General features: G+C 38.7%; 1 protein-coding gene across 3 annotated transcripts in view; it reads left to right on the top strand.

Annotated features, from left to right (window-relative positions):
- Window positions 1-20,387, top strand: part of fam168a (family with sequence similarity 168 member A) — a 28,841-nt gene extending 8,454 nt beyond the window's left edge. Inside the window, exons 2-8 of one of the 3 annotated variants that reach the window (XM_055028428.1) lie at window positions 5,978-6,085; window positions 6,644-6,735; window positions 12,093-12,173; window positions 17,361-17,506; window positions 18,038-18,224; window positions 19,080-19,206; window positions 19,325-20,387. In XM_055028428.1, the coding sequence (XP_054884403.1) occupies window positions 6,024-6,085; window positions 6,644-6,735; window positions 12,093-12,173; window positions 17,361-17,506; window positions 18,038-18,224; window positions 19,080-19,192 (681 nt within the window). In that variant the 5' untranslated portion in view covers window positions 5,978-6,023 and the 3' untranslated portion in view covers window positions 19,193-19,206; window positions 19,325-20,387. Of the gene's footprint in view, window positions 1-5,977; window positions 6,086-6,643; window positions 6,736-12,092; window positions 12,174-17,360; window positions 17,507-18,037; window positions 18,225-19,079; window positions 19,207-19,324 lie in introns of those variants that run through there. The other 2 variants (XM_055028429.1, XM_055028430.1) reach the window with 2 other exon arrangements.
- The last annotated feature ends 214 nt before the right edge of the window (window positions 20,388-20,601 follow it).

Raw genomic sequence — 20,601 nt, 5'->3', positions numbered from 1 at the left:
GGGGGTTGTGTTGAATTGTATTCGTTCTTCAGGACTGGTGGATTTCTTTGTGTGTTTAGTTCTTTTTTCTTTTTTTTTGCAATTGTTCCCGCCTCATATTTTTCACCTTCTCAGTTCCTCTTGAGAGGCTGCTTTTTTTTAATGTACTGAAACAGTCATTAATATTTCTGCTGCTGAACTATGGCTTTATTCAGTTTTATACCCACAGATTACGTTCAGACTCATCAGCTTTACAGATGCGCATGGTTTTGAGTTACACATACGTTTTAGTTGTGTTGTTCTACTGAGGGCCTTCAGGCTACAGGCCTGTGAGTTGAGCCCAAATGAAGTCCCTCTAATAGAGTTTGAGCTAAACGAAGTCCTGAAGAATAAACCTGGTAAAACCAGGCAGCAGGAAGGTTTTCTTAATAATGTCAGTTGGCCCCCAGATGAATGTCTGACGTGTGAGAGTGTGTTCGTAAGGCGATGCCTGCAAAAGCTTTTCTGCTCTGTCTAAATGTCATTACTATACCAACCTGGATTAATAATGGCTTCAAAATTAAAATGGTTATTTATTTCTTGAACAATATCATGTTGTTAGTCATCCTGATATGAATGCCTATTTTTATCCCTGTGATCTCAATGCTGAATAGTTTTCTTTCTTGACTGTAAACCTTTATTGCCTGTATGCAGGGGGTAACGATACCTGAATATAATGCTATACTGCTGGTTAAATTGCAGCTTGATACTCGAGAGAATATTTGTCTGTTTGGAAGTACATTTTTGCAATAATTGAACAAAGATTTTTAAGTAAGTTGCCAAGGGGGCATTTTCTTCTTAACTGTAGGATAAGATCAATAGAAAAATGTGAATTTTCAAAAACAATTTCACAAATATAGACTTGATGGGAAATGGCCTTTATTGGAAAAATTCAGGTGAACAGCAGCATCATCTGGGTTCATACAAAACACTTCGAAAAGTGTTAAAAAAATATACAGAGTAACAATAACAATAGTAGTAGTAATATATACTTTACAAGACTTAACATAAATATGCAATTAATTTTTTAAGCATGTCAGAAGTAAACTTAAAAACAAGTTATTTCCACATGTTGCACATCTGGCTCACCGATTTCCTAATGAGTGATTGAGACGGATTTAGACGAAGCTTCAAGTTTCATGGTTTTGGCAAACACCAAAGATGGGGACACACTGTATTATTATTTGTTTTTATTTTATGCAACATCTTACCCCACAACTAGAACGCCGGTTCTGGTTGTGGTCAGTGGAAGAGTGAGTCGGCACTAAACGTCTGCTAGTGAGTGGTGGTGAAGACTGAAGTTTGCAAGCGGGCAAACAAGCGTTTGATTTGACTTTTCTCAATCTGAAAGCAGTACTTTGAACTGATCACTGACCAATCTGCAAATGTATTCTGATGTTGCAAACAACTATAAAATGTAGTTCCAAAAGATGTTTCTTTTCAGTTAAGTAGTTTAAGAGATTATCTTTTTTTTTGTTGGTACACAACAGCCATTACAGACTTTTTCTCCTAGCATGATGCAAACAGAAAATGCAACCATTTCTCATTTTTTACCTGTGAGTAATCCACAAGCAAAAAAACTCATTGGTTTACTCGGATTTTATAGCTCTTGGGTATAAAGATTTCTTTATTATTTTTTTTCTTTTTCTTAATTCTTGCCAAACAAACACCATTGTTGCTTGAGAAAACACTGCAACGTTTGCATGCAAAGCAGAACAAGTTAGGATCAGAAGAAGAATCTAAAGAAATATTGGGTGGCAAACCGGAACAACAGATTGTAGAAGGAAATCTGTATTTACACCACAAAGCTCTTTCACCCTCAGTAGGGGTGCACTGTCGCCGCCAATTTCCTTTAATTTTGGGAGATCGGCCGATTCATACATGTGAAGCCGATCTTATCTACCTTGGTCTAAAAATCAGCTGTTGTCCTATTTTACTCTCTGGTGAGACGAGAGGTTTGATTAACGCCAGGCCCATCAGGTTATGTTTGCAGTTAACAATAGTGACCTCACTGTTGCCAACTCGGTGATTTTTGATATTTAGTGACATTTCAGACAAACATAAATTGGTACCAGCCAAAATCGGAATCAATAGGCCAGGCTTTTTAAAGGATTGATAATCTGTGATATGCCTGAAAACTGAAATCGGTGCACCACTAACCTTCAATATTGTTGGGCAGTGATTTCTTGCACTCCTGTTGGCATTATACAAAACCTGCTTGCAACACACACACGTAAATATAAAAAGCCAGTTTTTTGAGTCACAGTTCCACAGAAAAAAAATCTAATACTGAACCACGAATAGGGTGGTCCACTGCATTTAATCAGGAGACAAAATTGTTTTATTTTTTTCCAAGTTATCCTATGAGCAACAGAGTTGTATGTTAAATAGAAAGAAATACTCTGTTTGCGTTTGTTTCTTCAAATACACAATAATCCCTTCTGCCTTTCCGCTGTGAATGATCTGTGTAAAATGGTCTTCTCTGGCTGCAGCACAGAAGTTTTACTGGTTTAAAAAAAAACGAGAGAGCTTTTTATGAGTAGAGACCTGTTCGTCACCCTCCCCCTCTCTTAAAAAAGAAAACGCAGTGAGTTACGGTTGGACTCTCCCACTCAACACATGTGTTTCTGTTGTCCTCTGTTCTGCACATACTCCCTCATTAAATTCATTGTGGAGCCCCTCTTGTTCTCACCCTTTATTCTTTTTTCCCTTCACCTTTCCATGCTGTCCAACTCACTGAATCAGACGAACACACCTGAGTCTCACTGCTCTATTCATGCACAGCTGTAACTGGGTATGTATATGATGGGAGGAGAAGACCTCTGGGTCTGTGTAGCCACCTGTCCTTGTGTTAACGGGCTTTGTTACCTCACTCAACGTTTTTATATTTTTGTCTGAGAAATAACATTATTAATGTGATGATCAGATCAGTTCTCTTACTTGTTTTGACATTGACTTTCTACCAGTTTAGTTGGAAGCTTTATCATTTGCCATTCCAGGAACAAATTAAGGACATCTTAAGCCTTGACTTGTTGGTTGAAGACAATAGAGGAGGACCGTTTTACCACTTTGTTCATAACTATGATGTCCAGATCTGTAGCTGTTGCTTGGTTATGAGTGCCCCCAGTGAGGTAGAAGTATGGGGTTTTGAAGTGTATGAATTACTGTAATACACTTATTTCTTTACTGTTGAATGGAATCAGACAATTTCAATGTCTTGCGACAAAAATATATGTCAATCATGGCGTAGGTGGTGTATTTTAATCCCGTTTAAATGAGTTGGAGGTTGTGATGCTGTGAAGCTAATCTGGTTGAAGAGAAACTCTAGTTTTTCACGCTGTTGTTGTGGATTCGATTCCTGGTCACATGTCTTCCCCTTCTCTCTATCCTTTCAGATTATTGATCAGTAAAGGCTACTTGTGTTAAAAGAAATTGCTTTAAAAATCTAAACAGATAGTCATCAGTTTGCACAATGGTGTCAAAATGTCTCAAGAGGAGTGGAAATTAAGATGTCAAAACACTAAAAACTTCAAGGGATGCATCTCAGACCGTTGTGATTAGTGTGACTGCCATTGAAAATTCATCTAAGTTATTCGTTTAACTATAATTAAGATGATACTATGAGCTGTTGTAATTAGATTAATAGAGCTCAGTTAGAAGTTTTTTTATACAACGGTATGTATGTTTTTGTGCTGATGCTAGAAAACATTGTTTTGGCTACCCTGGCAAAAAACCCCAAAACAAAACCAAAAGAAAACAGATAAAGTCCAATAGTCTATTTTTAAATCACACAATTAAAACGTTAAGCAGACAAGTCAGGCCACAATGAAAAGCCCAAATTTCCTACTTAATGTTAGTAAAAGCCTTAGTCAGTAAGAAGTGATCCGGTGGTTTCCCTCTGGTTGTTTTGTTATGCTGTTGGACCTCAACCTCAACAAGACTCGTTTGCACATTTAAAAAGTCCAGAGCTGCACTAAACACCTGGTTCCCTGTGGTGCCAGAAACATACCTGTTATATGTTTACTGCCTTCTGCTTTAAGCTGGAGCGACACATTTGAAATGATCATAAACAATCCCAAAAAGACCAATCTGTAATGCGCAACATTTTAATTTGGTAGGTCTGTACTTAATGATAAATTGCAATTGACTTTTGCCAAGGATTTGCATTTCTCTTAATCTGCATCATTGGTTGAAAATGTGAAACCATATTAAATTTAAGTTTATGCATTACACAGCATATTTCGTGCATTTGTTTTGAACAGTTTGGTATTTATAAGTCGAGGCCAAACCAGAGCTGTCCAGAGCTACAGCTTTTAGTTTGACTTTGGAAGCATTTGCATGTAAAAACGCCCATTAATGAAGGCGGGGAAAGTAAACGATGAGTTTAACAAAGAAGAGCCGCTCAGGGGCGAGATGAAAGGTGGGAGGCTGAGCAGAGCTAGAGGAAGGAATTCAATCACAAATGATGCAGTAGATTAATTAGGATTGTACTGCGAGATGTATCGAAGCAGGTTAATCATCTCCCCTGAGACATAATTTCAATGTGAGACACCAGTTTAAGAGGCGAAATAGAGCTAGATTGTTAACGTCCTTGTTTTACAAGAGCACCGGCACACAAGTTGGATTTTGGGGCTTGTATTCCACCATAAAAATATACATTTAGTGCTTTTCATGTACCGGTGTTTTGGGGATTGATGCTGACGTTTCAGGACTTCTATAAGCCCCATGTGTATGAATTGACACACTAATAGGATTCAACGGATTTGTTCTAATTAACAGACTTTAAAGGACAAGCTAAGGAAATAGCTCAGAGACTTTAAAATACTTCTATCGGTTTACAAATTACTGAGCAACTTGGCACCAAAGTACATTAAAGACCTGTACCACTCCGGTCACGTACATATTGGATGTTCTGGTCTACTCTGCATTCCCAGAACCAAATACGGAGAAGCAGCATTCAGTTCTTTTGCTCCAATAATCTGGAACAAACTTCCAGAAAACTGTAAAGATGCTGCAACGCTGAGTTTATTTAAATCAAAGCTTTTTAGAATTGCTTTTGATTAGTTATAAGTAGACCATTGATCAACATATTGGATGTGTATTTGCTTGATTTTACAAAATTTAATGATTATTGCTTGTTCCATAATTAGCAACTGTACCATGTTTTTGCTGTGTGAAGCACTTTGATGTGTCTCGTTGCTGAAATGTCCTTTACAAATAATCTTGACTTGAGGGTGGATCAGTTTATTTTCATTTAATTCAGTTTAAAAATGTGTTTTTATAAAGTGAGAAACCATTGACGGAGCACTCCTGTTTTTCATAAGGAACTGCTGGGGATTGTGGTGTTAACCGCAGGATACTCGGCACTCTCTCATACACAGCAAATGACAGAGCTACTTTTTACAAGCACACTTCAAACGCCACATCCCGTCTGTCCGGGGAACACATCATCTCAAATAAAACACACATTACACGCACACACACACACACATTCCCCCCTCTTTTTTTTTTTTTTATTTAGAATCTTCCAGTCCTCACTTGGCGTCTTTTTTCAGCCTTGGTGTGCTGTGTTTTGTTTAGTTGTTGTGCTTGCTGTCACCTGCCTGCTCACTGGGTTTGTTGTGCTTTTTTCATGGGCTGGTTCCGTGTTTGTATCGCCGCTTGTGTTTCTTGTTAAATGCAGCACGTTTCATGTGTGTATACTCATACATAGTCATGGGTTGCTATCACTTTGATACACATCTTATAGGTTTTACAAGTAGCAACTGAGGAGCTGGTTTTGGATCAGTTATCAGAAAGGCGCTCAGCTCTGCTGCTCTCACTAACCATTTACCGTTGCACTGGCGCTTGCTTTTTTTTTACCCCCGTTTTTCTTTGCTGTTTTTTTTTTTTTTAATATAATTTCACTATATTTTCCTGTGTTCATTGTAATCATGACCTCTCGCTGTTTTAATTTCAGATTTGCATATCCACTTCCACTCCTCCCTCATTTGCATAAAGCAAGAATGGCGAGCGGGCATCCCACAGACAAATTCAGTTTCATGTATCAACCAGACACGCACAAGAGGTACGGGGCATGCATGAACACACACTCACATTATCACTAAAACACTTTCAGAATGCCCAAATTTATCATCGGCAGGTAAGTTGGACAGAACTGAGGCGGAGTTCTTTCTCTATTTTTTTTTTTTCCGCAGGGCATGCGGCATTAACAAAACCTTTACCCTGAACCTGTTCTAGCACCTGAATCCATTAATAGGTCGCTCCATTTTTTTTTTCCCTTCCAGTTGTGAAAGTCTGGCTGTGTGGCGCATTCAAGACCGCACAGAAGACGCTAGTTCTCAATGAATCCACCCCTCCTTGTGCTTTCCAGCCAGTACTTGCGCTCTGTGTTATTTCAGTAGTCTGAGTGTATTCTTACGTTGAGCCTATATAAGGACGATGATTCACAGGGCTTGATGACTTTCAGATTTTTTCCCCCTCTTCATGCCGAATCCCTTAGACGAATGTAATATTGACAGTATGTGTGTTTTTCATCAACTGACATGAATTACATGTGTTGTTTCTGTTTTTCTATTTCAACCCTCTTCCCTCTGTTCCACCCCCCTCCTGTGATTCTTCTTAGTAAAAGCAGGTTATCTTCAGCCATGAATCCAGTCTACAGTCCTGTTCAGCCTGGCACTCCTTATGGAAACCCCAAGAATATGGCCTTCACAGGTGAGACACGTATACAGATGTGCGCTGACTTCTTATGCAATCTGGATTATAATGGAAACAAGTGTAGAATTAGATTAAAAGGGCAGTGTTATGTAAAATTGACTTTTTTGGGCTTTACATCGCATCACAAATGAGAGCTGCAGCTTCCGAGCCTCCACCTCCCTCGCAGAGCACCCCCTCCCCACGGCTCGCAGCTCCTTCAGACTAGCCAGCAGGAATTAGCAAACACTGCGCATCTGCTGAACTCATTATTTGATATAAAAAAAAATATATAGCATTTCTATAACAACTGAATCAACTAGCATAATTAGTTGATTGTGCTATAAAATAGCACTTTTAACATTAGGTCTCCAACTGATGTCACTATATAGTCAGCTAATCTGTTCAGGTTACGCTGATTGAAATTCTTTCATTTCCTCCTTTTGTTGTGGGCTCTTTCTGTTATCGATGCCAGTACGTGATTCACCCTGAAGAAAACTAGCCCTATGTGTAGTTTGTGATTTATGGCACCTTTTCTCTGTCTGTTAAATGAAATGAATTTAGGTTTTTAATTTGCCATGCGAGATCAAGTCAAATAGGGAAGCTGCAAAATGACTAGTTAAAGCCACGCTGGGTCATTCTACTAATAATTTTTGTTTTCAAAAGCAGAATAAAATATTTACAAAGAATCACAAACTGCATACAAGACTCTTCAAATAAGTAATCAGCCTAAGTATTTTTAACAGTACCTAGACTGGTACTGGTAACTGTATTTCATATTTTGTTTCTACCCAAAATATGAGATACTTTAGGTACGACAACCTTGAGTAATAGTGAACCGTTTTGATCATTTTTCCGTTGATTGAGATATGTGGGCACACATGTAAGCAGCACAAGTACTGTGAGGAAGAGAACATAAAATAGCTGACAGTGAATAAAAACTTTCATGAGTACATAAGCGGGTGTGGTTTTTTACAATTTCCTTCAGCTAAAGACAAACGGTGAAAACTTCAAGTCTTATTTGTTGAATTTTGAAACCTTTTCAAATTAAATGTTTATTGCAACAAGCTGTAACAAGCCATTTGTGGGTTAATTAGTCTAGCTATTTGCAATCCTTGTACTGTTCTTTCTTGATTCTTTCCTTCTTGGTGTTTTTACTTATTTCCTTTCACCCATTCTTCATTTCCTTTCTTGAACTCCAATTTACCACCTTTTCTATTTTCTTTCTGTGTTCTCCCTGTCACTCTTTCCTTCCTTTTATTGTTTTTAAAATTTTGTCCTATTTTCATTCATTCTTCCTTGCTTTGTTTCAGCCTCCTCCCCCCCCCAGCTTCTACATTTAAAGCATGTCCATTGTCTGTGCTGGTATTTTAGAATTTAAAATGAAGACAATAAACAGAGAACTGAGGAAAGTCGAGTATCAAGTCTCTGAGGAACTCTGAGTCTCTGTGGTCAGCAGTCTGATCAGTCTGGGGTTTGTTAATTAGAGTTGATGAGCCACAGCAGTCCTGGTGTCTTTTCCGCAGAGATGATGCTGGATGATGGATAAACTGTATGTTGGCTGGTCAGATTCCCTCGGCAGCCCATTCTTGATTAAATAAATATTACGAAGTTGTCATTTATGACCACTACTTAAAGTATTTTGTCATTAACATGTAATGAAATCAAACGGCACGTTAAGCAGTACTTTTAAAAGGACTTTTATATCCCTCTATTACCTGTTTAAATGGGAAATTGTAAATAATTCATATTTTTTACATTGGTGTTCTAGCAGAATTACATTTTCACATTCCAGGGTTTCTCTAAACCCTTAATCTTGGTGTTATTGACTCAAATATTCATTCCCTTTATACACATAGAGACTAGCTCAGGCCTTCACTCAGACCATTCAGGCAGAAAATTGAATACAATAGAACAAGATACAAAAGCAGACTGTTTTCCATTTCCTAAGCTTTGGAAGGCATCGCTGCACATATTAAACCATTCCTCTGAACTATTTACTTAGGTCTTCACCAAACCTCTAAAAACTCCTCAAGTTAAATTCTGTGAGATTCTGAGAAGTTCTGGCTTTTAACTAGGTCATCAAAACCGCCTGGTGTTTCATCGAGTTCTCCTCTACGATCCCAAGGATCTGGTTTTAATTATTGTGAAAAGAGTAAAAGTTGATTGAAGTGGGTTTCAATGTAAAGCTTTTTTATCTTCTTTTTGGCAAACTTTAGTTTAATGTAATGAAGTTTTTTTCCACTATTTTACAGTTTACACAGAATTAAGGTGTTGCTTTTGCTTTATGATTTCAATCTGTGATCAGTTATTTTACAGGGTTTCCTGTAAGCTTTTTCCAGTTGAGTGGGAGCCTCTTCAGATGCTTTTTATCTATGTTTCTTCATCTCTTTCTTTATAAAATTAGTTAAGGAGATGTTGGGATATTTGTTGCCCCTCCTCTTTGCTCCTTCAGGGTTTTTCCACCAAAGCTGCTTCACTGATTGCTAGTTTGTTCTACACTGGTTCTGTAAAACAAAACTGAACACCTCCTCTTACATTACAGAAAAAGACGCTACAATGAGCATATGTTGCGTTTCTGTAGAGAACCACAGGCACACTGCGACTACACAAGTCACATGACTTGTTTCACTTTCCCTATAAGAACCTTAATTTCTCCACCTTTGCTTACTAATGTTGTATTAAACAGTCTGATTGACAGCTGAAGCTCTGACCTGTAATGATCAGCCATGCTGCAATTATTTAAAGTACCTGGTGATGATAAAATATGGAAAGTTTTACTAAATGGATTTGGAATCGGCACTTGTCAGTGCAGCTTTTGCTGTAGAGAAATTTACCTACATCAGGGGTGCTCAAACTTTTTGAGACCAAGATCTACTTTTTCTCTCACCAGCCGGCTGAGATCTACCTCATGACATGAAGACATATGTGACTGGTGGACTTCTGCGTTGTGTGTGTGGTGATCGGATGAACCACAAAGCATCAAGTCTAGGTTTGGAGGCAGTCTCCGTTTATTGATCTGTCAATCGGGAGATATTAGCATTAGCACATAGCATGTGCTCCAGTTCTCCAGCCCAATCTATACAACATAACAATGTTATAAAGGAGTAATTACTCAAATGAAAATATTCAAACACATTTAATCAGCACAGATGGAAAAATAAACATTTGAAGAATATGAATGAAAGCGTTCCAATGGACCACAAAACTTGCCTCTCCCCAGTGGAACGAATGACAAAAGGGAAGAGGAAATGAATAACTTAACATTTATAACAGTCCTGGAGGACCCTGAACAAGAGAAGAAGAAAGTAAGGCGGAGCTGGAGGACCAAACCCCCCATAACAGAGACAGAAGAACACAAGAACAGCCAGATGCAAACTGACAAATGCATTAAAGAAAACATTTTTGTGTAAATATATAACTATTGATATAGACCCAGTTACACATACAAATTATAAATGAAACCCTATTGACTAATTTTCTATGCAAATAAACATCAGATATATCAGAAATGATAAAGTGATAGAAAACCTAATGCAGTTTCTTCCTCAGTGAGATTCTGACACTGGGAGCAGGTTACTGGTTTCTCAGTCAGAAGCTGGTTGCAAACCTGAGGCCAGCAGGTGTCAGTTATGGTATATCCGATATTTGTTTTGATGACGTCAATATGCGAAACTGCAGACTGATAGGAGGAACCAAAGAGCTCTGCAGAGGTAAAGGCAAATCCTCTGAATTTGGGATATAATTAATGTAATTTGACACAATTATTGTGGTAGAAGCCATTTGTTTGTTAAAACTTAATCAAATATATTTGTCCTATTTGACGTTTGTTGTGACGTTTACTGCAAACGAACGAGGTAATTAGTCCAAGTTTGTCGTTTATTGAACGTTCAGAAACTTCAGCGGCTGTGATGAATCACAGCGAAGGTAAACAAAGGTAAAATAACCCGAACAACTCAAAACCACTCGCACCGTTTCACTCTCTCTCTCTCTTTATTGTTAAGCACACCCGTTGCCGTGGCAACCGCCTGCGCCCCGCAAGCCGAGCACAGATTACGTTAAAAACGTTCAGTCCGTTACGATATCAGGTTTCAGGCTTTATTGTTATTTAATGAAGCTACAAACGTTTTGGATCTTAGTGAATATTTTGAAAAGTCTGTCAGAAGAGGAAGTGCTGCTCTCAGCGTCCTGCAGAGATCGACTCAAAACCTGCCCGCGATCGACCGGTCGATCGCGATCGACCGGTAGATCGCGATCGACCGGTAGATCGCGATCGACCGGTAGATCGCGATCGACCGGTAGATCGCGATCGACCGGTAGATCGCGATCGACCGGTAGATCGCGATCGACCGGTAGATCGCGATCGACCGGTAGATCGCGATCGACCGGTAGATCGCGATCGACATTTTGGGCACCCCTGACCTACATAATAGAATGTGGCAAATAATATCCAAATTTAGCTCATGTTATTCTGCTGCATTTTGTTAATGTAATAGCTCAGTAGTTTTGTCTTTTTAATTGGACAGATTTGAACTGATAGAAACCCTGTGAGTTTTAAACATGGCACTCAACATTTTGATTGGTTGTTGATCCTCATGAGCTCAACTTTAGTTCTTTACAAAACTGATTCTCTTCTCTGGCCCAGCTAAAAGTCGGAGCCGAGTTGGAATCAACAAAGTGCCGATTTGGAATCAACAACGTGTCGCAACTCCCAAGTAATATATTTGGCATTAACTGTGGTGGTTTCTCTAAATGTAGGTGGAAAATTTCTGAGATTGGGGTTGATGCTGAAGCAAATGGTTTTCCAGTCCATTGCTTTAAGGCTGTGGTCTGCCCTGTAGTCAGAGAAATGAATTAAAAACTGTCTTAGATTCTGTTGATGCTAAAGCAACACAAATAACCTGCATAAATTAATTAGAATTCAACTGTATCCTGAAACCTGCTTGTTTTGCTTCCTGTTGTTGCTTCTTGGTATCTCTCCGTAGCTTCACATTCCATCCCAGAAAACTCTTTCTCAGGTCGGATCTTTGTTGCTTCGCCCGACATGTGATTTATGACGCACAGCAGTGTGTGTCTACCCCTCTCACGTGCATCCTTATGCATCGCTAATGTTTCTGAATTTATCTCCTCCCACACCATATTGGCAGGTGTGCCTCGCCTGCCTAATCTGTGAATGTTAGACACATTCAGCCGACTGTGTTATTGTTGCAGACGTTTTAGTTTTTTTTTTTTTTTTTAATGACTGCCATCTGTGCACATCCTGCTTCAAGTTAAGTACTTTGTTCTACACTCCTTCGTATATGTGTTGGGTGTTCCCTGTGCTTATTTAGTGGGATTTTGTCACATTTTCTTTTCCACCTGTGTTCTTCCTCTGTCAGCCTATCCAGGAGGGTATCCAGCCACAGCTCCCACCTACACTCCGAACCTCTATCAAACAGGCAGTCCTGGGTATCCACCAGGTAAGCTTGAACTCTCACTGTTCTTCAAAAACAAAAAAATAAGGCTGTCAGCTTTCATTGCTTTTGTTAAAGACATGTTAAAAGAGTTTTCTGCAAAAAGAAATCCAACAAACAGGTTTTGATGAGGTGATGTTGGAGTGAAAATTCATTTTCTCTGGTTTAAAAAAGAACAAAACCAGAACAGGGAGTTTGGAAAGCTTTACCTAGTTACATCCTAATGTGTTTTTTGTGTCAATTTGTTGACTCTTTTGTTAACATTTTTTAAAATTATACTCCCCAGTTTAGATGGAACAGATTTATTATATGTTGAGACAAATTAAGAACAACATACTTTTTCATTATCTACCAGTTTTTAACTAGTTGAAACTACAGAAAAATGGGAAAGTTTGTAACACAGATCCTAATATTTTGTCCAAATGTCATAAGTAATTATTATGAAACTTAATTAATACTGCAAGAAGGCTTGCATGCCAGTGTCAAAACGTCCACTGAAGCTGATTGTTGTATTTGCTTTAAGGGAAATGTAATTTGACAATAACTTTTTGTAATTCATTCAAGTTTTAAATTTAAATCACAAGGATCGTAAAGACATTTTCACTTACTGGAATGAAACAATATGGAGTCATTCTCATAAGCATTTAGAAGATTTTGATGGCTGTATTTAAAGCGAGAGCTGCTCAATATATCTGATTACATTTGCCATGGCAATACTTAATAGTATTGTAACTCCACATTTTCCTGACAGCCTTACTTCAAACTGAGAAATCATCATTCATATTCAACAAATTACTTTAGTTAAAAAAAAGTAAATTTAGACTTGTTTGCCGTTTGCACCTGTTGATGCTAGACTGAAATAACAAGCAAACCTGCACGTTTCCTTCAGTGCCTTTAATCAGTCTTTACACAGCATTTTATTGTGCGTCTGGTTTATTCAAAATGTTTCCGAAAACAACTTACTACCCAGCCAGCCAGTGGGTAAATATGGTGGGTGTTGTGCAACAATGGGTCCGACTTGCCTGTGAATCACTAAACAATAGTTGAGGGTAATTATTAACAAAACTAGTAATTTAGATCAAAATGGCCAAGTCGGGGCACCACCTGAGCATCAGAAAAGTAACAGCCAAATAGTTAGACCATTAATATCTATGCAGTCCTGCTTGATAGGGTTTAGGTATTCAAATTCTAGATGGAGAGATAAGCACAGTACTGGCAATTTATTTTGTTTATTTTTGAACAGGAGTACACTATAAATTTATGGAAAAAAACAACTTATCTCTAATATACACAATTACAAGCAAAAATAACAACATTCCCATTAAAGGGTTATGATGCATCTTTCAGTCACATTGAGCTGGAAAGTCACGCTGTCAACTGTTACCTTCAGTTGTGATGAAAATGCTGTACATCTTAAAATAATTTAGAAGTTTCACTTTGCGTCATAGCCATGTCTGACGCCTCTTCTCTTTAAGAACCTCGGTTTTGGAAATGAGAACAAAATAATTCTCAACAAATTCAGGTTAATTTGCACAATAATATACTGTAGGTTTTTCACACAGCATCACCAAAAACATGCAAGAATGAAACATGAAGATTTTTGAAAGTGAGGCCAAATTAACTCTGAACTAATTAAAATTAAAGACTAAGTTGATACACCATTTGTTCCAACCACCGTTTTACAATGCACAGTTGTAGTGAAGAGAAAACATTATTTTGAGAAAGTAATGTTCATTAATTTTCTGAATTATTAAACATTTGGACGATTGATTCTTAGTCTATTGATCGTCACCACAGTGACTGATCGCGATGGATCTAATTTAGTATTTTGGGATACCAAGAAGGCAACATAAATTGACATAAAGAAGTTATTTTCAACTATCTCCCTCAAATATTAACTGTTGTTAATATTAGGGCAGCTATTGTAGGAATGCGGTGACAGTAAAGGTTCTTTAAGCCCCAGTATTTACCTAAAGGTTAACATTTCTGAGAAAACTGACATTTAACACGTTCTTAGAAGTATTTTACATTGACTAGTGGAAAGAGAGAAAGGAAAACGCAGGTAAACAGAAAAAACTTGACCTCCATGATTAAAAAGATTCTTAATCTGTCAGCTAACTTATAAAAGACTGTTTATATCATAAACTTCATGGCCTGCTTCTCCCCTGCTCAGCTCCTCCAGAGGAGCCAGCAGCTATTGGCAGACACCTGGTGGAGCTGTGCATGAATTTAGGAGCTATTTCTCAGTGCAATGCTGGTTTAAAAAAAAAAAAAAAGAGTTGTTAAAGGGTTAATAGAGGAGCACTATTATGATGACTTCCTGAAGGTGGAGTTTCAGAAAGAGCAGGAGGTTTTAAAGAGGCAGAGGCCCAATTTCAAGGCGTTAAATCAAGAAGTAAAATTTCTTTTAAGTCATATTTGCTATACATAAGATTTTTATAACAAATGATTATGCTATAAAATGACATTTGCCTCCGAGTTAGGGAACCTAACTCATCTACAGATTTTTAATTATTAAAATAGAGGAGATGAGGAAGAATAAGCACACCCTCATATTAAGCAGCTTCAGGTCTGCCCCATTAAACCTTCAGCTGGGTAAATAATCAACAACTCTGGGCAGTTGTAATTGTTTCAATTTGTGTCTCAACATGAACACCGAAATATTTTAACTTCACCGTTTAAAATGTGTCCACGGGTTTGATTACAGAATAACTCTTTCAATCTCCATATCCAATGAGACTTTGAAGCAGATGTCTGACCTTGCTTTTAATTTTGCCTTTCAAATAATGTTGGCTCATTACATCAATGTATTTAAATAAGAACAATGGAAAAAAAAATTTAACGTTGGTGTAATTGTAACTTAACAGAAAATATAAACTTGAGAGGAAATGAAGCTGGGAGGTGACATAAGCCACGGGATTACCATTTCTTTGTTAAAAAAAAAGTGCCTCCTTGTAATATTGATATATTTTAAGAACCTGATTTGTGGGTTATTTACTGTAAGTCTTAATAACCAAAATTAACATAAATAAGAGCTTTGAATAAATCCATCTGTGTGCAAAATGAATAATGTTCCTGAAATCAATTAACTTTTTATTGACATTACCCTGTTCAAATGGTATTTATGTACAATGGGATTTGACTCCTGGGTTTATAAAAACAAAAATGGCTTCATTATTAAAACATAGTTGTTAGAAAATAATCATAAAATACAATATGTTGTGCATTTCCAGACTCGATTAGTAATCATAAAAAGTAAGGATTTCAATGATTATTAATTTTTTCCATTACTGAGCAGACCCAATTATGTGAGCGTTGGGGGGTGACAGAGAGAGAGAGAATAGAGCAAAGGGTCAGTGATTTATATTCATATCATATAAGAAATGAATGTCCCTCAGCGACTTGATAAATTTGTCAAAACTGAATTCCGTTAGCAAGAAGAAATCATCGTTTTCCTGTCCTCTTGGATTTGGTTTGTAACAAAGGAAGGAGCAGGTTTCATAGACTCCTCCTTTGCTCCTTCTGAAGCTGCCTTCTCTCTTCCTCTGCCCGAGCTTAGGTTCGTCTTTTGGAAGTCGAGCAAAACATCAGATCTGCTTTTGTTCTCACAGAAACCTGAGCCTTTCTGTTGTGGCTGTGTTGTCTGATTGCTGACTCCTTTCTACTGGGCTTGATTTATGAGGGGATTAAAATAGTTCATTTTCTTTTCCTCTCAACATGAATGAATCGCTAGATAAAACCAGTTGTGGTCTGATTGAAAACACGTCTCAGTCGTTATTCATCACAACCATTGACGGACAGGTTTTTTTTTTGTTTTGTTTTTTTTGTCTGTGCTTCTTTTGTACGACTGTCTCATACCATGGTCTCTTAATGCCTCGTGTGGACTTCAGAGCAGAGATTGACCGTGAAAGCATGCACACACACACACACACACACACACACACACACACACACTCCAGCATACAATCACCGGTAGCGAGAACAGCTCCAGCATCTCTTTGTTCCCTTGTCCTTGTGTAAGAGAAGGGCTTTTCATAAGCTATGCAGCAGCTAGCTAGTAGCATGTTTGACCTTCAGGCTCCATCCTGTGGCTGCTCAGAGGTACTGCACCCCCTCAGACCATTCTTCATAAGAACGCAGCCCAATGAGACGAATACCATCTTTCAAATACTGATGTAATCTTTGTGAAGTGAGGACTCTGGTAAATTATTTAATGCCTACCATGTTTCCCTGCAATACAAGTGATGTCTTAAATTTAGCCTGTAGTCACTGCTTACACAGCTTCTTTCTTTGTTTCTCTGCACACTAAAAGAAGGCTTTGATTCAAAGCTCCAGTTTAAGCCTGCTAAATCAGATTTTTTTTTTTTTTTTTATGATGTGTTTTTCTCTGCTGATTGTAAGGCTGAACTCTTCTTTAAATACAAACAGTCCCCATCTGGTGGTCTTTACAGGAAATGCAAATATTAAAGTGGCAAAATTGATATCCCTCATTTGTCATTTGTCACTTTGAAAGAGATGTGTCAAGAGAGACACATCTCTTTGATGTGTCTTGGGAAAAAACTATTTAATATTTGACTTTTTTCACTTTTAACTATCCTTTTTCTTCAGTTATTTTGGCATAATGGATTTATAGCAGCGTCTGAGCGGCAACAATGGTTCATTTCAGGAGCTATTTCTTATTCATACTCAGCTTATAGTGAAAAGCCTGGTATAATTATCTTACTCTGCACTTCCCTTTTGAGCTCCCTCTAAGGGTTTCAGCATCTTATCAGTGGTTAGTACGTTAGGTTTTATTGCTCTTATCAGCTTGGATTGAAGGAGCAGTCGGTTGCTGTTTTTGTCTGGAGAAATGCTTCCGACTCCACCGAAAAGGAAAAAAATAGAAGCAGAAATTTTCATCTCAAAACTCGAAATAACTTTCAGGCACCACACGTGTTAATCTTGTTAACAAGATCCCCTCAAAGATCTCACGATGTTTCACATTTCCAGGTTTTCCCCCCAGAAAAGATGGGAATAAAAACAGAATTTGATACACTTGTATAAATTGCTTTTTAGTTGCTTGAGTTCATTTTAGATCTTGTAAAATTATCCTAACTAATTTTAATAATCAAAAATTAATTTATGTATACATACATTTTTTGAACTACTTTGCATTTGTTTGATTAATTTAAGCTGTTTTCTGGATATTTGCAGGATACACCCCGGCGGGAACCCCATACAAAGTGCCCCCCACTCAGTCAAACGGAGCACCCCCTCCCTACACCCCCACTCCCACCCCATACCCCACAGCCATGTACCCCATCCGCAGTGCCTACCCTCAGCAGAACATTTACGCACAGGTAAGGACATCACGGACGACATTGTCTCTGTGTTTACTGTTCCACCTGTTTGGCTGTCTCCGCCATTTAACGTTTGTTTTTCCTTGCTGGCAACATCATTTCTCTGGCTATTAAAAAACAATTTGTTAAAGCATTTTTGCCAAACTTGCGACCAAATGGCGTGCAGTCTGTGAAATAGCTTGGGAACGAGACTTTATCCAAATCTCGATATTAAAACAAATTGTCGGAGGAGAGTTAGAACTTCTCCTGACTCGTTTTTCTTGTTTCAGGGATTTGCAGAATGTGTTCTGTAAATGCGATTGGATTTATTCAACCATCCATCTCTGTTTCATATCACTTTCGTCATGTTATTGCCTTCACATTACATGGATATTTATTCAACGTTTAGTTTCAAAGTCTCAAGTAAAAAATGTTGCCTTCAGAACAGTGATAAAGCACTTTAACACTGTTATAATTCTTCCATGCTGTACATGCGGCAGGACCCCATCGAGAGCAACACTTTGAGCTCTTTTAACTTGTTTCCTGTGACAGGGAGCATACTACACCCAACCAGTATATGCGGCCCAGCCACACGTGATCCATCACACCACTGTGGTGCAGCCCAACAGCATCCCCTCCACAGCCCTCTATCCTGCCCCAGTCCCTGTTCCTGCCCCTCGCAACAACGGTATGCCTACCATGGGGATGGTAGCCGGGACAACCATGGCCATGAGTGCAGGTAGAACCAATACTCTCTGCAGAATGTGTACAAAGTGAGACCCTGTCAACTACTATTCCTTGTAAACCCATTAATCTCCCTTATGCTTCTTCCAGTTTGTCACTTGCAACCACAAACTTTAAAGTTTTCTCTTGAGTTTTTATGTAATGAAACAACTCAAAGTAGTGCATGTTTATTAATTGTATTCCAATAAAAATGTAAAGTCGGATGTTTGTTGGATTTCAGCTCCGCCTGACTCAGAGCTGTTAGTCCCCGTTTTCACCAAAACTCCCAACTGCAAGTCGTTTGTTCCACGTCTCCAAATTATCTTCTAGATTGAAATATTTTGCTTTCATTTTCAAAACAGCATCTGTGTGGCAGTTTTGTATCCTGTCACTGATAAATTTAGATTTGGACTTTGCATCATTCGTGCAATTCATGCGATTGTAAAGCATCCCTCTGGTTGCATGTATGCAAACTTTAAACATGACACGCTATGGCTTTTTTTTCCAAAGACGTTTCTCGTACATGAATACCAAATTTATGAAATGCACAACCAATACATCGTTAATGGATTCTCCCAGCTGAGCTGTGTCTCTCTGCAGCTCCTCCAGAGTTGGCATCGGCGTATTGGCTGCTTCTCTGAGTTGTACTCTCCAGACCTGGCCTGTCGCCTTAGATGCAGGCTTTTTTGTGCTTTTCATAGTTTCTAACCAAGTCCTGCTTTCGAGAGCATTCATAGTTTTCAATAAAGTATACTGAAGTTGTGTTTGTAACGTGACAAAAGTTAGCAGGGTTTCAGTAATTCTCAAAGGAGGCTTATTTTTATTTTAAAGGAGCTTCTTCCACATTAATGCTGGTGTTAAATGTGTGTAGGGACTCTGTTGACAACACCCCAGCACCCACCAATCGGCGCACACCCAGTTACTGTGCCAACCTACAGGCCCCAAGGGACCCCTGGTTACAGCTACGTACCGCCTCACTGGTAGAGCCCACCCGTCATGTGAGTATCCACAGAGAAATTCCCCCCACCTCCTCTTCTCCTGCCGTTTAGTCCAACAAACAACAAACTCTGCAGCTCCGCATTAACCCATCCTCTTCTTCTCTGCTCACCCCACCAGATCTGGAGTCCACCATCGTATGCAACTGCTCAAATGTTACACGAGCTCCCAGCGGTAACCACGAGAACTCGGCACCTGTCTGCAAGAACAAAACTAAAGTGCAACAGCCACTTTACTATTATTATTGTTATGCGACATTCTCTAATGTTTTTACCAAGGCTGCTTTTGTTTTTATTATTCTCTCTTTTGTTTATTTGCCAATCAGTCATTACGGTCTTATTTCCTCTCGATTGTTTAGTTTGAATTCCTCTTATTTTTTTTCCTTTTGTTTTTTTATTTTTATTTTTTATTATTTTGCCGTGTCTTTCATTGGAACTCCAGAACGGACTCTCGACCAATCGCAGGTGTCGGTTGGTCGCTCCTGTTTTTGTGTTGTCCTGGTGTGTGTGCTCCCCGCCTGCTGCTGCCGCCGCTGCTGCTCAGTTTGCTGGAAAATATTGGGCATCATCATCATCATCAAAGACTATTGATTAATGCTGCCAAATTTTCTAACAGCTCGATATCAGCACAGGGTTTTAACATCATCAGATCATTTGTTTTCCTGCTTTTAAGGGGGTAATAATATTTTTAAATGTCCTTTATACTACCAACCTCAATTGCTTCACCTTCTATTTTTTCCTGCCTTCCTCGTCATCCCTATTTTTTGCCTGATTATGTTTGATTCTCAGTCCAATCTCACTTGTCTTCCAACGCGTAGTAGCTGTGTGTCCGTCATCCCCTCTGCCACATTAGTTGGTGCTGTGAGCACTTACAGATCTCGACCCGTCGTGTTTTCTCATTAACGCTGTACCTAGTACACACTAACGAAAAGATTCGTCGACTTCATGCTACACTCTATGCAGGCTGGTATGTTGGGACACTATTGGAATCTTAACCTAGCTAGTTTGGGTCACAACAGTGACTCTTTTGTCTGCGGGTTTTTTGCATTTAAACTAATTTAGGGGTTTTTGGGGATTACACTTAGACACACTCACACTTAGTGGCACTTACTGGACAGTACCTCCAGTTGTAAAACACAAAAAGAAACATAGCTATCTGGCAGCTACTGCCAGCACAGAATGAGTTTAAAGAGATTGTGGGGGTTGGGGGTCATGTAAAAGGCAGGCGAACAATTTCAAAGTACAAGCCATTTAAGTGTGTGACATTTCTCCTTTAAAGGCAGATGGCACATTGTGGCTATTTTTGTACTCCACATCGATTTTCTGTCTTCTCTTCTGGCTGTGATCGTGCTCGTCTCCTTCCACTTCCCAGGCGAGGACTAATAAACAAATACACGA

This window comes from Poeciliopsis prolifica, unplaced genomic scaffold (assembly GCF_027474105.1).
Source record: "Poeciliopsis prolifica strain line A6 unplaced genomic scaffold, Auburn_PproV2 SCAFFOLD004, whole genome shotgun sequence".
NCBI lineage: Eukaryota > Metazoa > Chordata > Actinopteri > Cyprinodontiformes > Poeciliidae > Poeciliopsis > Poeciliopsis prolifica.
The sequence above is the reverse complement of the archived record's forward strand: the minus strand, read 5'-3'. Positions and strand labels throughout refer to the sequence as shown.